Here is a 14,014-nt window from a genome sequence, read left to right as displayed (position 1 = left end):
ACTGAAATAAATAAAAAATGACCAGACAGAACTATTTATCTGAACATGAAAAAATGGATTGTTTTGCATGATTTTTTTCTTTCATAACAGAAGTTTTACTTAATTCAAACTTACTATGGATTTAAGTTAGTTCTCAATGTGGACAAGTGCCTTTAATATATTGGAAATCATCTGGCTTAGAAATAACAAAGCAATATGTGTTTGAAAATCACATATTACAAATGCAGCTGTGTTTATTTCAGTGATTACTTATTAAAATAAACACAAAGTGATTATTTGTACATGTGATCCCATGTACATATGAAAATATTCAGACAAATGCACTCAGTGTGTTTATTTAAATCTCACATTAGAGATACAAATCAAACATGCGGTGAAGCAACACTCTCTTTTTGGCAAACTAATTGTAATTCTACATTAATGCAATAGTCTGAGTGTGATTTTAAGCATACATTGGCTGAAGTAGTGAGTCCATTTATTTGAGTAGGTAAATGATAGTTGTTCATTTTTTCTCATAGAATATCATTTGGAAAACTACATTATTGTAGTCTAGGTTTATGTTTTTAAATGCACAAAAGTGAGGTAATTTGAAGTTATGTTTCTCTCAACGGTATTACACATATTTATTAAGGTATTAGAGCTAATAGCAATGCAAAATAATATATGGCTTGAGTACCTTAAGAATAATCTATCATGAAAGAATCACTCACACAATCCAACAAGGCTTACTTTTATTGTTACCTTAATAAAGGCTTTGAATTCTGGGTATATTACAGCCAATAGAAGTCAAATTAAATAGAGTTTCTATAGCTAAACCTCTCCCAAAGCAGGCGTTAGAATTACTGATTGATTGGAGTGGTTCTTTTTCTGTAATCCTGGAACTCAAAACCACAAACACTTAGGTAATGTTTCATAATCAACCATTCCTTTCCAGTACTAGTATGCACACTATATTTCCCAATAGTCCTTCCTGAGAGATTATTTGCATATTAGTCCATTCATGATTTAGTCCCAGGAGCGATAAATACTTTGGCGTATAGTTAGTGTACATCTCCTTTTTGTACTTTACACTGGGGCCTGATCATCAAATGCTTTCTTCCTCACATGGATCTTTCCCTGCTTCATCTGCATCCCCTCCCATGGACACCCCAGTGAATCTAGGAGTGGGGCACATAGGGAAGGACTGTGAACTAATTGTTCTCTGTGATCATCACTTGCTGACCCCGCAGATTTCCCTGCAGAGACCTCAGAAGGAGTCAGTGGTGCTTGAAGGATCATTAACTCTCTTTATATGCCCTCCATGGAGCACCTGCAATGGGATGGAATCAATAGGAGGATGGGTTCTGCTCTGTGCATCAAACTGGTCTCTTCTATGTGGATCTGCCACACCGGATAGCTTCATCGCCATTGAACTCCAAGCCTCTGACTCTTGAGGGGATGCTTTGCAAAGAAATGCATTAGAAACCTTAGGGCATTTTCCTGTCTTTGGCACATGGTAGCTGTCATCCATGCCTTTCTGATATACATATGACCAAGGTTCCATTTCTCAGTTTTAAATTTCTTCCCCAACCCTTACAGTTCTAAAAAAGCTTTAAATACTTCAGCCCATTACATTCTATAGGTCTCTAAATTTTACATTTCATGTTCTCCCATCTCACTTTTGAGGTGACAGATAAGCAGGGTAGTGATTGTAAGCTTATCATTAATGCATGTTCTTCATTATACTTTCTGAAATTCTGTGTGGTGCCTGGCTAGTGGCAGTAATTTGTTATATTAATCTGCATTCTCATACACAGGCAGTGTGTGAATATCACATCATCTGGATGCCACAGCAATCCTTACAATATAATTAGTATGAGTAAACTACAATAAATAGTCCCTTGATCAAAGCAAGAGAAAAATCTCTCATTTTATTTATGTCTTCTGCCAGAAGTTATGATCATTTACTTATGTCCGAAGTTACTGTTTCCATTTTAATATTCCTAATAGTATTTGGATGGTTTCTATGAAGAGTATTCAATAAACATTATTCAGTAAAATTTAGATAGTCCTAATGCAAAATCCTCTGGAATGTTTATTAAACAATTATGCTGAACTTCCGGACAGTTTTATTTCTGAGAAAGTTACAACCTTATTATGCCTCCAACTGAGTAATCCCACATTGCTGAAAATTCCTAGAACAATTTAGTGAGCAGTACTGAAAGCAGATGCAGCTAAATTAATAGAAGGAGTAACCATTCTGAATATAAAGATATATTCCAGGAAAGAAGGGTATAGCAAAAAAACAACAACCCTGCATTTATTTTTTTAAGACACAGGGCAACTTAAATAAAAAGTATAAAGCGGTCGTGTGCAAACAAGGAAATATTAGAGAAATAAAGAACGCATAAAGTATCTTGACCTGCTAAAATGAGGTTTCATGCATGTGTTATTTATATATTTGAAGCTTAATGGAGAATATGGAGAATGATGTTAAGTTAAATGTGTGATTAAGTAGTTCTTGAAAAGTATTAAACCTCAAATGGTTGAAGTTTGTTTGCTTTTCTGAATGGGATTTTGTGTGTCGCTTGCTGTAAATCCATTCAGATTGTCTTTCGTGTAAGTATTCTTTAATCAGCTGCTAACTGATAGCTGCTATTCCTCTTAGTCAATAATACATGCATGGTCCAATCCAAAGTTCCCTGAGAAAACAAAAAAAATTCAATGGGCATTGGATCAGGCCCATAGTTTTGACTGTGAATAAATCTAATTAATTCTGGTTTTCTGTAATAAAAATAATGGGTGAAATCCCGGCCCTTTTGAAGTCAATGGGAATTATGCCAATGATTTCAGTGGGACCAGGATTCTAGTTAATCAGCAAGCTAAAAGAAATGAGAGAAAGTGGGAAGGGAATTAATTTAATGAAACTTTCAGTGCAGGCTGATTAATTTTATGACCAAATTATTGTAATCCTACGTTTCTCCTTTCCTAATCTCAGCAAATAGTTCATAACAATCCAAGGGCTGAGATATGTTCATAAAACTACTGTTGAATCATCTTGAATTACAAACATTTTTTAAAAGATGAAGTCTTTTTGTGGCTAATTCCTGAACAGGAAAAACAGCTGTATACATTCAATATGTTGTTGATGCAATAATTTACCTGGCTGTAGCCAATTTTCACTCTAATAAGGGCCAAGTTCCCCATTTCAAGTTTAGTTCTTCATATAGTTTGTGCAAACAGTCTATTTATTCAGAAATATAAACAGTGCTGCCAGCTCTCATGATTTTGCCTTATATTGCCATAGTTGATGTTTTTCTCAAAGTCCTGTCTCCTGGAGTTAGATGAATATATGATACTCTCTGCTTCCATTTAAAAAAAAATTCTCACCCTCAGAATGTGGAGAAGAGCTTGAAAACGTGACCCTAAAAAGCCATAAAAATTCAGAAACAAGAAGACAGATTAAAAAGAATACTGCATTTATTTATTTTTTTAACTGCAATTTTAAGCCGAACTTCTGATTTGTGTGTGTTTGTGTGGCCTGACTCTGGATTTTTTGAATGCATAGGGTGAGCAATAGTGTATAAACTATACACACTTTAATGAATGCAGGGAGCAACCAATGAACACTCTGTTCATCATGTTCTTGTTTAAAGTGACTGTCAAATAAAGATTCTGTGATGTACCGAAGAATTCTTCATTTAAACAACCCTCTCTCCATCCTCTTCTGCTAGTGGTTTCTTCACAGGCTTTCAAAGGTTTTTACCTACTCCAGCTCTTCCATCTTCTCTATTCATTGGACTGTCACTCTCACAACAATTTTAGATGCCTAGTTCCAGCTCTGCTCTCCCAGCTGCTGTAGGAGCCTGGTCTCCCAACTTGGCCTAATGGAGGAGGTCAACACAGAAAGAAATTTCTGTTGTGGTAGTATCCCATTATAACTTGTACAGTAACTTCCCTGCTTTAGAACTCATCATCTGAGAATCCTCCCTTTCAGTCAGGAAGTGGAAGCAAGGAAGGAATTTGGACATCCTCTTTAGGGGCCCAATGTTTCAGATGTGTCTCATTCCAGTGGCATTTTCATGTGGAATATTTATAACCATTCTGTCAGGGGACAGGTTGGAAAGAAGTAAATGTCTTGGTTAAAGAAAGCCAAACAGGAGCAAGAGACTGACTAAAAACACAGTGGCCCTGGCTCATGTGCTGCATAAAAAGTACTTTCATAATATATCTTAACATAAAGCACTGTGTAAAATCATCATGGCCCACTAAAACCACCTTTGGACTAGCTCAAAATCTTTAGCCTCTACAGTGTCCTAGTGGTGACGAGAACAAACTCATTCTGGTAATGGATACCTGGAACCTTCCATTGCAAACACACACACACACACACACACACACACACACACACACACACACACACACACACACACACACACACACACACACATGAATTGTGCCTCCTTTGTTAATCACTTTTGTTTTATTACTTATCAAATTATTCAGTGGTAAAACTATAAATATTTTGACTATTACACTCAAGCGCTCTATAAATACCCAAATCAAAGGGGCAACTTGGCAGCTCAGGCAAACATTTTTGTGGTCTGGGATTCTGAGACATCTACTTTATAACTCTGTCAGGCTGAGTGTTCAGCACTTTTCCAGGCTGAAAAATCAGATCTTAATCATTCTTACTCATAAAATATTTAACCTTGAGGTAGCAATCTTTTTCTGTAAACATGCTAAGATCAGTAGGAGATGTATGTGGACAATCAAATTTGTTGCAAATCTTTTCTGCGCTCAGCTGATGTAGCTCATCAGAATGTGTTTAACAGTTATCCATCTCCACAGGAATGTGTATAGATAAGATGAAAGCAGCCCTGCTTATTAATCACACTTTGTATGTTTGACTCCTGCTCCCTTCCTCAGTCTCTAAATCAACGACATCTGGTTCTTACTGCTTAGCTGCACAGCTTACCGTTCACAGTGAAACATGCTCATTGCTACAGAAGCAGGTCCAATTTGATTTAAAACAAATTACTAAGTCAAATAGTCGTGACTAAGATCTGGGCATCAGCTAACCATAAATATGATCAGTTATAGAAAAAAGTACTGATGGGTATAAAAGAAACCTCAGCGGATTCAATTGTCAGGGCTCCATTGATTAAAATAGAGATGCATCTATCTATAGCAGCTGGATCCAGGACACTGCATTTTCATGTTAATACTGTGTAGAAGACATTAAACAAGATGTTAGTACAATGCTTGTGTAAGTCAGAAACAAAGTCTGCATTTTCCAGTGTGGCACTGTCTTTGTTGTGTGTTATGGCAGGGCCAGGGTCTAAGCAACTAGAAAGAATAATCCAGACAACTAAAAATAACAAACCAAACCAAAACAATCAGTCTTTGGGGTTTCCAATTTATTTAGAGGGTCCTTGTACAAACAGATTATACAGCCAGGAACAACTCTGGCCACATCCCCTTCATTCAGTTCAACAGGCTGTAAACTGTACACAAACACTATCAAAGCAACAACAACAGACAATAACAATGAAGTGGTTCATGTCTTCAAAGATCTCTGTTCTGATTTCTGGTCAGCAATGTCCATCTTTCTCTCTGATTAGCATGGCCCAGCTCCTTTTTAAGCTTCTGAGCGTCACTTGAGTCAGCTGCTTTCCCCACTGAGACTTCGAGATCCTCAGCTGGGATTTAAACCAATGAAACCATTTTGCTGACTGGCCTGGGGCATGGGAATCAGCAGCATCCCTTCCAGGAGATTTGAGCAACATATACACTGTTTTACATATACAGGGCTTGATTTCTCTCCTATAGTGAGTTCTGTTTAGGGCATCGACCATTTTGAAGCCAATTACAGCCCCTGCCTCTCCACCACAGCTGCTCCAGCATCAGCATAACTTAGAGCAACTTATGGGATGCTTTCTCTTATTCCAGTTAATCATGGCACCTAAAGGATGGTAGGCCAGCTGAGAACTGGGAGACTAGAACTGCATACTGCCCTGACCTCCACATGCCTCATTCCCCCCCTCTGATGAGATCAGGGGGAAGAATTGAGAGCTCCCTCATGATAGGAAAATTCTCAACTAGGCATTGACAGGGCCAGCTCCAGGCACCAGGGCAGCAAGCAGGTGCTTGAGGCGGCCAACAGAAAGGGGCAACACGTCTGGTCTTCGGTGGCAATTAGGCGGCGAGTCCCTTCGTCCTTCTCGGAGGGAAGGACCTGCTGCCAAATTGCCACCACAGAATGAAGTGCCGCCAATTGTGGCTTTTTTTTTCCCCCGCCCTGGGCAGTGGACCAGACTTCAGTGCTTTTATACTGCTTGAGAGACGTAAAGTGGCTCTAAGAGGAGAAGACAACCATTCCCCTTCTTCCATGCATAGATAAGAAACCTACAGTGCTTTAAAGTCCTGATGTTTTGTCATTTAGCTCTGGTTAGGTTTTGTAGCATCTCTATACAATTACAATGGATTCTAAAAAAAATAAATTAATCTGTTACAGGCTGCACAAGAGATGCCCATCCGCAATAGCTGTTAATTCTCTGCGGCTACTGTTAGTAACAAACAGTTGTTTTGAAACAGCTCGTAAAATCATTAGATTGGTCACCTATTGGTAACATTCATATGTGCTTTATGAATCTCTTACTAATATTAACCTCTTGTTAACTTCAGCAATTGTGTGTCTTGAATCAAATGTGGTGTTAATTATCAGCATGTGTTCATTTCACATGCAAACAACTCTCAAATAAATTTGTTTTTATTTGGGAGGACTTCAGTGACAGTGAAGGTGTATTGAATTAATCCACAAGGCCCCCTGCTTCTCTGATCACTCGACTCCAATGTCTCCTATTGCCATCCTCTGCTCTTTGAAGTTCCCCCTTAAAACACTCTGCTGCCCTGAACCCTCTAAGCCCTAATCTTTCCGTCAAAGATGTGCTAACAAAACAAATGCACATGCACATTTAAAAAATCCTGGAGCTAACCAAACACATGCTGGATGTCACTGCTCAATTACTTTTGATAGAGCCCTACTCTCCTGATCCTGTTTTCATACATTATCTATTTAAACTGTGATCTTTTCGGGACAGGGACCATGCTGTATAGAGTTTCACATACTTTTGGCATTATGTAAATGATAATATTGTTACATGTTATATGGCAAGAAGAACTTCTGGTAGCATCGGTAGTCATTGGGGCAATATTTGGGCTATTAGAAAAAGATAGGAGCTTATTCACACCATCTGATTTTTGCATATGAATTAACGGGTTCTGTGTCGCTTTGCAAGTTCAGTGCGTGATTGTTTGCAAGGCAAATTGCAACAAACTCCTGTTTCTGTAAAGGCAGGATTGAACCCTAAAGAACCACCCCAGTGAGGTGATAGATCGGCTCAACACAGCAATAACTGCGTGTGGTTTAGGGTCTGTGATATGGAGAAGGCCAGACTAGATGGTCTGGTCATCCTTTGAGGCCATGAACACTATGACAAATGGCCCTATTATGTTATAGGTTTTAGCTCCCATTGACTTCAGAAGAAGTGTCATGCACAGAATGATGGGAAGGGATGGCTTCGGTGAGAGATCTGAAACTTCTTACAGTAGGATTCCTAGCCAATCATTGCTCTGTCATTACAAGTGTGCACAATTGGTACTTTTCCTTAAAATGCCCTTGTTGTTACCTTTTCTCTTTCACAGCTCGAGAACTACATTGTGGAAAACATCAAGTCGGAGATGGCCCAGATACAGCAGAGCGCAGTTCAGAACCACACAGCCACCATGCTTGAGATAGGAACCAGTCTCCTAAGTCAGACGGCAGAGCAGACGAGAAAACTCACAGATGTTGAAACCCAGGTCTGTCCCAAGGGCCATATTCTACAAGAATTTACTGCAGACAACATTCCCAACCACCTCCTTTTACCACATCATCACAAAGTAGATTTCAACACGGTGCTCCAAGAAACATACACACTTTCTGTTTATTGGTAGCAACAGCAATGATGAATGATTCTCATTATGTAGTTTTCTTTATACTTAATGAGGATTGGTTGGTATATTTAGCTTTTTATGTGTTTATCAGGCTGGACTAACCAAAAACTACTAGCGTTTGACTTCAAATAAATAGCCCAGCTACCAACAGTGAATGATACAAGTGTCAAGCTAAATAAATAGTTTAAGGTTAAAATATCTCCTTTGATCTACATTATTACTTGCCACTTTATATTGAGAAATGTTATTTATTTTCTCTGAAATGTTTCCAGACATTTGAATAGTATTGTACATGTGGAGTTTTTTATAGGTCCAAGAGAGAGCAACAAACATTCATTCATTTGTCAAGTGCTATGCAGTTTACCATTTGTTATTCTATAAAGTTTTCCAATGTGACATGAATATAAGACCATTTCAAAGGACATAGCTTACAGAGGCTTGCCTACTGCCCCCCACCATGGTACCGAGTATTAATAACTTCAGTGCAAACTAGCAGACAAATGTGCTGTTCTTATAACCAGCAATTTATCCAGAACACCATACAAGCTGAGGTCTAATGCTTATCAGAGGGCAGTAGGTACTAATTATTTTCTTTTGACTTTTCTATCAGTTTACAGTTCACATTACATTATTTTTTCTTTCTCCAGGGACTTCCCCTTGCTATTTGCAGTCTGTGGTATCTTTTAACAGTTGCAATGCATTCAAACTGTTTATTTAAAACAAATGTATTCATGTGTTGTATTTATTTGGTTTGTTGTAGCAAACTGTTTGAGATGGATCAGACTGTTTGCACTCAAGTCCTGACCCAAGTTTACAATATCATTCCCAAATTATTACATAATCACATTACAATATAAAGAAGAACAATAGCAATTACCAAAGGGAGGACACTTAATTTACCCTAGCTAGAGATGATATGCACATGGTGATGACAAAACAGTCTTACTCGGCTGCTTATTTTTTTAATACATTGGTTAATAAAAGTCACCTTCTCAAGTGACCTGAGCTTTTATGTAATGGAGTAGAGATTCATGAAAATGTTGGAGCAAATCCGTTCTTTGCACCATTGCACATAGCATTCTAGTATCTAACTGCGACAATAGATTTTGACTTTGGACTACATGCCCTGCAGGGGAACAATGAGGTGTAGAAACACTTCTTTATGCCCTTTGCATGAGCTACCCAGACTATGGGTCTGCACAGGGTGCAGTGGGTGTTATGTGCCCCTTTACTCCCCCCTAAGTGGGTAGGGAAGGGCAGGGAATAGTGGAGCCTTGGCTCTGACACACTTAGAATAATAGAATCTTAGAAATATAGGGCCAGAAGACACCGTGAGAGGTCAATAAGTCCAGCTCCCTGCTCTGAGGCAGGACCAAGTAAACATAGCCCATCCCTGACTGGTGTTTGCCCAACCTGTTCTTAAAAACCTCCAATGAGGGGGGATTCCACAACCTCCCTTGTAAGCTGTTCCACAGCTTAGCTACCCTTATAGTTAGGAAGTTGTTCATAATATCTAACCTAACTCTCCCTTGCTGTTGATTAAGTCCTACCCTTCACTTCTCCATAGCATTCCTCCCAACTAAGGCAGAAAAGGCGTCTCAAAGAATGGGTCTCAACATTTTTCAAAAAAATGGCGACATTATTAGATTGACTCTTCTGCTTTGTGCTTTCTCACATAAGGTAGATTCTATGGGGAAACAGTGCCATAGAATCACATGATGATATTGACAATTACCCATCTAAAAATCTTTTTTATAGTGTTACTGTGCACTTTTGAATTAACACCACATTCATTTCAGTACTTGCATTTCAGCAGTGGTCTTCCCTTGATAACATGCTTTAGATAACATGCTTTAGAACCTTGTGGGATGGAAGTTGCCACATCAATGTAAGAAATTATTACTGTCATTCTGACTAAATATTTCTTTTCATTTCATCTTTGAGCTGTAAAATTATACTTGAGTTGCTAGATTCTGTTACTTTCCATTTAAAAATGTCATTGCCATTTCAGTTATACCCACTAGGGCCTGAATCTATAAATTGTTCCATGAGGGCAGATCTTTGACCCTGCACAGAGCCCCAGTGAAATCAAAGACAACTGCATGGAACAACTTGCAGGATCAGAGCTTGTATCTTTTACACAATCTGCGTAACAATGCAATGGAGTTGACGTAAGCCAGGGGTGGGCAAACTTTTTGGCCCAAGGACCGCATCTGGGCATGGAAATTGTATGGTGGGCCATGAATGCTCACAGAATTGGGGTTGGGATGCAGGAGGGGGTGAGGGCTCTGATTGGGGCTGAGGGCTTTGGGGTGGGGTTAGGGATGAAGGATTTGGGGTGCAGGAGGGTGCTCCGGTCTGAGACTGAGGGTTTTGGAGCGCAGGAGGGGGATCAGGGATGGGACAAGGGGATTGCGATGTGGGGTGGGGAGGAGAGAGGTGAAGGCTCCAGCTGGGGGTATGGGCTCAAGGGGGGGCAGGGAAGAGGGATTTGGGGTGTAGAAGTATGCTCCAGTCTGGGACTGAGGGTTTTGGAGGGTGAGAGGGGGATCATGATCATGGATGAGGCAAGGTGTTGGGATGCGGGGGGAGTGGGGAATGTGGGCTCTGAGGTGGTGGGGCCAGGGATGAGGGATTTGGGGTGTAAGAGGGTGCTCCGGCTAGGACCAAGGGATTTGGAGGGCAGGAGAGGGAATCAGGGTTGGGGTAGGGGATTGTGGTGTGGGAGAGAATCAGGGGTGCAGGCTACGGGCGGCGTTTACCTCAAGAAGCTCCTGAAAGCAGTGGCATGTCCCCTCTCCGGCTCCTATGCGGAGGCGCAGCCAGACGACTCTGCATGCTGCCCTATTAGCAAGCACCACCCCTACAGCTCCTACTGGACACAGTTCCCAGCCAATGGGAGCTGCAGGGGTGGCACTTGAAGCTGGAGCAGAGTGCGGAGCCCCCTGGCTGCCCCTATGCATAGAAGCTGGAGAGGGGACATACCACTGCTTCTGGGAGCTGAGTGGAGCAGGGCAAGCCCCTGTCCCCTCTTCCCAGCTGCAGTACCGTAGCGATGCAAGCCCCGAACCACACTTTCCAGTGGGAGCACAAGGACTGGATTAAGATGTCTAACAGGCTGGATGTGGCCCGCGGGTTGTAGTTTGCCCACCCCTGATGTAAGCAAATACTGAGGGCATGCAACACTGCAAAAGAGAAATCTTGAAAGAATGCTGTCATATAAGCTCTAGTTATAAAATATCATATGCAACAGTTTGGCATGTGTTCAAATCCTTTCCAAGTACTCTTATAATCTATTCATGTGTTGTATACATTTAGTCTGAGGTTTTGTATACAGTTTCCCTCCTTTTAATGGCATATTATTATTCTGCAACAAATATGGGGCCAGAACTTCAGCCTGTGTTTACCAGCATAGCTCCACTGATTTCAATTTACACCAGGTCAGGCTCTGGCCCCATATATAAAACATATTTTAAAACCTTAACTGACTTTTTCAATTAATCCTCATGCAAGCTGACATAAAGTAGAATAAATATGTAACTCAGTGTTCAAGTCTTCAGAATGGTAATACTAGAACACTGCAAGTTTTAATGCTTTTATTTATCCTTAAGGTACTAAATCAAACATCCCGTCTTGAAATTCAGCTGCTGGAGAATTCATTATCGACTTACAAGCTAGAAAAACAACTTCTGCAGCAGACACATGAAATACTGAAAATTCATGAGAAAAACAGGTGAGAGAAAATTGTTAACCCCTTAAGTGCTTTCTCTGTTTACCACAAATACTCTCCATTTCTACTACTTTAAACTGCTGGGGCAAATGGTTGTTCTGAGCCTTGAATAAACAAAAAGATGTAGATGGAAAGTCTAAGTAAAATCTAGACTGATGGATATGGGAAGCATAAGGAAATATCAGCAAATCAGCAAAACCAATACTATATGCTTCTAAGGTATGGTAGTCCCTTAAGTTTTCAGACACGTAAATATACATATCTGGGTGAAAAGTCATAAGAAAAAGAGAAGTCTTCCAAAGTATATTTAGAATATTGAAGTGGAAAAACTACCATGTTATGGGATAAATTTTTCTCTTCAATCCTTAGTGTTGCACTCTAATATAGTTAGTACTTGTTCTGTATGCAGAACTCCTACTTACAGCAATGGGACACTACATATGGAATGACTGAAGGATGTACGTTGGAGATCTGACTGTACTCCAGCAGCTGAGGAGAATGTTGCCCTCTCTTTAGCGCTATAAAGCAATAAGGAGACAGTAGCTAGTCCTCCAAATTTGGGGGTGAAAGAATAAAATAACGTTGGGGTTACACGCAAAAAGCACTCCACATCATAGCAGCCATCTGGATTCATGTAGCCAAAAATGAACTCAGGTTTGTGCAGTGATGTCACAACAGGGTTAGAATTTACTATGTGTTTGGCATCAGAGGCATGAGTAACATTTCACAGAAAAATAAAATAAAAGATTCCTGCCCCAAAGAGGCTAAAATCTAAATTGATAGCAAGAAGTTTTTAAAGGATGTCAGGAACAAAAGGTCCATTACTAGATGGAAATGGTAGAATTGTCCATAATAATGCATAAAAAAATAGAAGTGTTCAATAAATAGTTCTGCTATCTTTTTGGAAAAAAAGAGATGATGATGATGATGATGATGATGATTAAATACTTACCATTTCAATAGTAGCTAAGAATGGTTTTAAATAGTAGCTATTCAAATTAGAAATTTTTAAATCAGCAGATAACTTGCATCCAAGAGTTTTTAAAAGTTGGCCATGGAGCTCTCTGGACTATTAATTTTGATTTTCAATAAGTCTGGGAACACCACAGAAGTTCCAGAGGACTGGAAGAAATCTAATGTTATGCCAATACTTTAAAAGGGTAAGTAGGATGACCAGGGTAACTTATAGGCCCATCACCTTGACATCGATCTTGGGCAAAATAATGGAACAGCTAATATGGGACTCAATTAATAAAGTATTAAAGGAGGTCACTGAAACAGAGTGATCTGGTAGATAGGTAAGATGGGCATAATGAAACAATATGTGTTTTGATGCTGCCAAATGTCAGGTTGTACATTTAGGAGCAAAGAATACAGGCATATTTACTGGATGGGAGACTCTCTCTGGGAAAAAGTGACTCTGAAAAAGACTTGGCAGTCCTCGAATATAATCAGCTGAACATGAGCTTCCAGTGAGATGCTGTGGTCAAAAGAACTAAGCAATCCTTGTATAAACAAACAGAGGAATATACACTAGCAGTGTGGAGGTTGTTATATCTCTGTATTTGACACTGGCGCAGCCACTGTTGAAATACTGTGTCCATTTTTGATGTCCACAATTCAAGAAGGAGGCTGAAAACTGGAGTAGCGCCACAAGAATGATTAAAGGATTGGAAAAATTCCATATTTTGAGACACTCCAGGATCTCAATTTCTTTAGTTTATCTTAAGGGGTGACTTAATCACAGTCTGCAAGTACCTACAAGGGGAACAGAAATGAGGGCTCTTTAATCTAACAGACAAAGAACTTAACATAAGAACATAAGAACACAAGGTATAACAAGATCCAATGGCTGAAAGCTGAAGCTACACAAATTCAGATTAGAAATACAGTGCAAATTTTTAACAGTCAGGAGTATTAACCATTGGGACAATTTACCAAGGATTGTGGTGAATTCTGTGTTACTGAAAATCTTTAAATCAGGACTGGATGTTTGTCTAGTAGATATGCTGAAGTTCAACCACAACTATTGGACTTGAAGCAGGCTTAATTCAGGGAAGTCCTATGATCTGGGTAATACATGAGTTCAGATTAGATTATCACAATGGTCCCTTCCAGCCTTAAAATCTATGAATCTATGAAATCAGATGGATCACATAATGAGCAATAGCAACAAACTATTGGAGGACAGAAGAAATGGAAACTGATGATGGTGGAGAAAGGAAAAAATGCCCAAGAGTGCATTACAATAAAGAAATGATTGCTAATTTTGATGCCTTTGCAGAAATGCTCAAATAATTCATTGTC

General features: G+C 39.5%; 1 protein-coding gene across 1 annotated transcript in view; it reads left to right on the top strand.

Annotated features, from left to right (window-relative positions):
* ANGPT1 (angiopoietin 1) overlaps positions 1–14,014 on the top strand; it is a 224,628-nt gene that overhangs the window by 93,116 nt on the left and 117,498 nt on the right. The window contains exons 2-3 of the mRNA XM_030553702.1: positions 7,687–7,842; positions 11,589–11,710. Coding sequence (XP_030409562.1) covers positions 7,687–7,842; positions 11,589–11,710 — 278 coding nt within the window. The remainder of the gene's footprint in view (positions 1–7,686; positions 7,843–11,588; positions 11,711–14,014) is intronic.

Source organism: Gopherus evgoodei, chromosome 2 (assembly GCF_007399415.2).
Source record: "Gopherus evgoodei ecotype Sinaloan lineage chromosome 2, rGopEvg1_v1.p, whole genome shotgun sequence".
Classification (NCBI taxonomy): Eukaryota; Metazoa; Chordata; order Testudines; family Testudinidae; genus Gopherus; species Gopherus evgoodei.
This window is presented reverse-complemented; position numbering and strand designations above follow the sequence as displayed.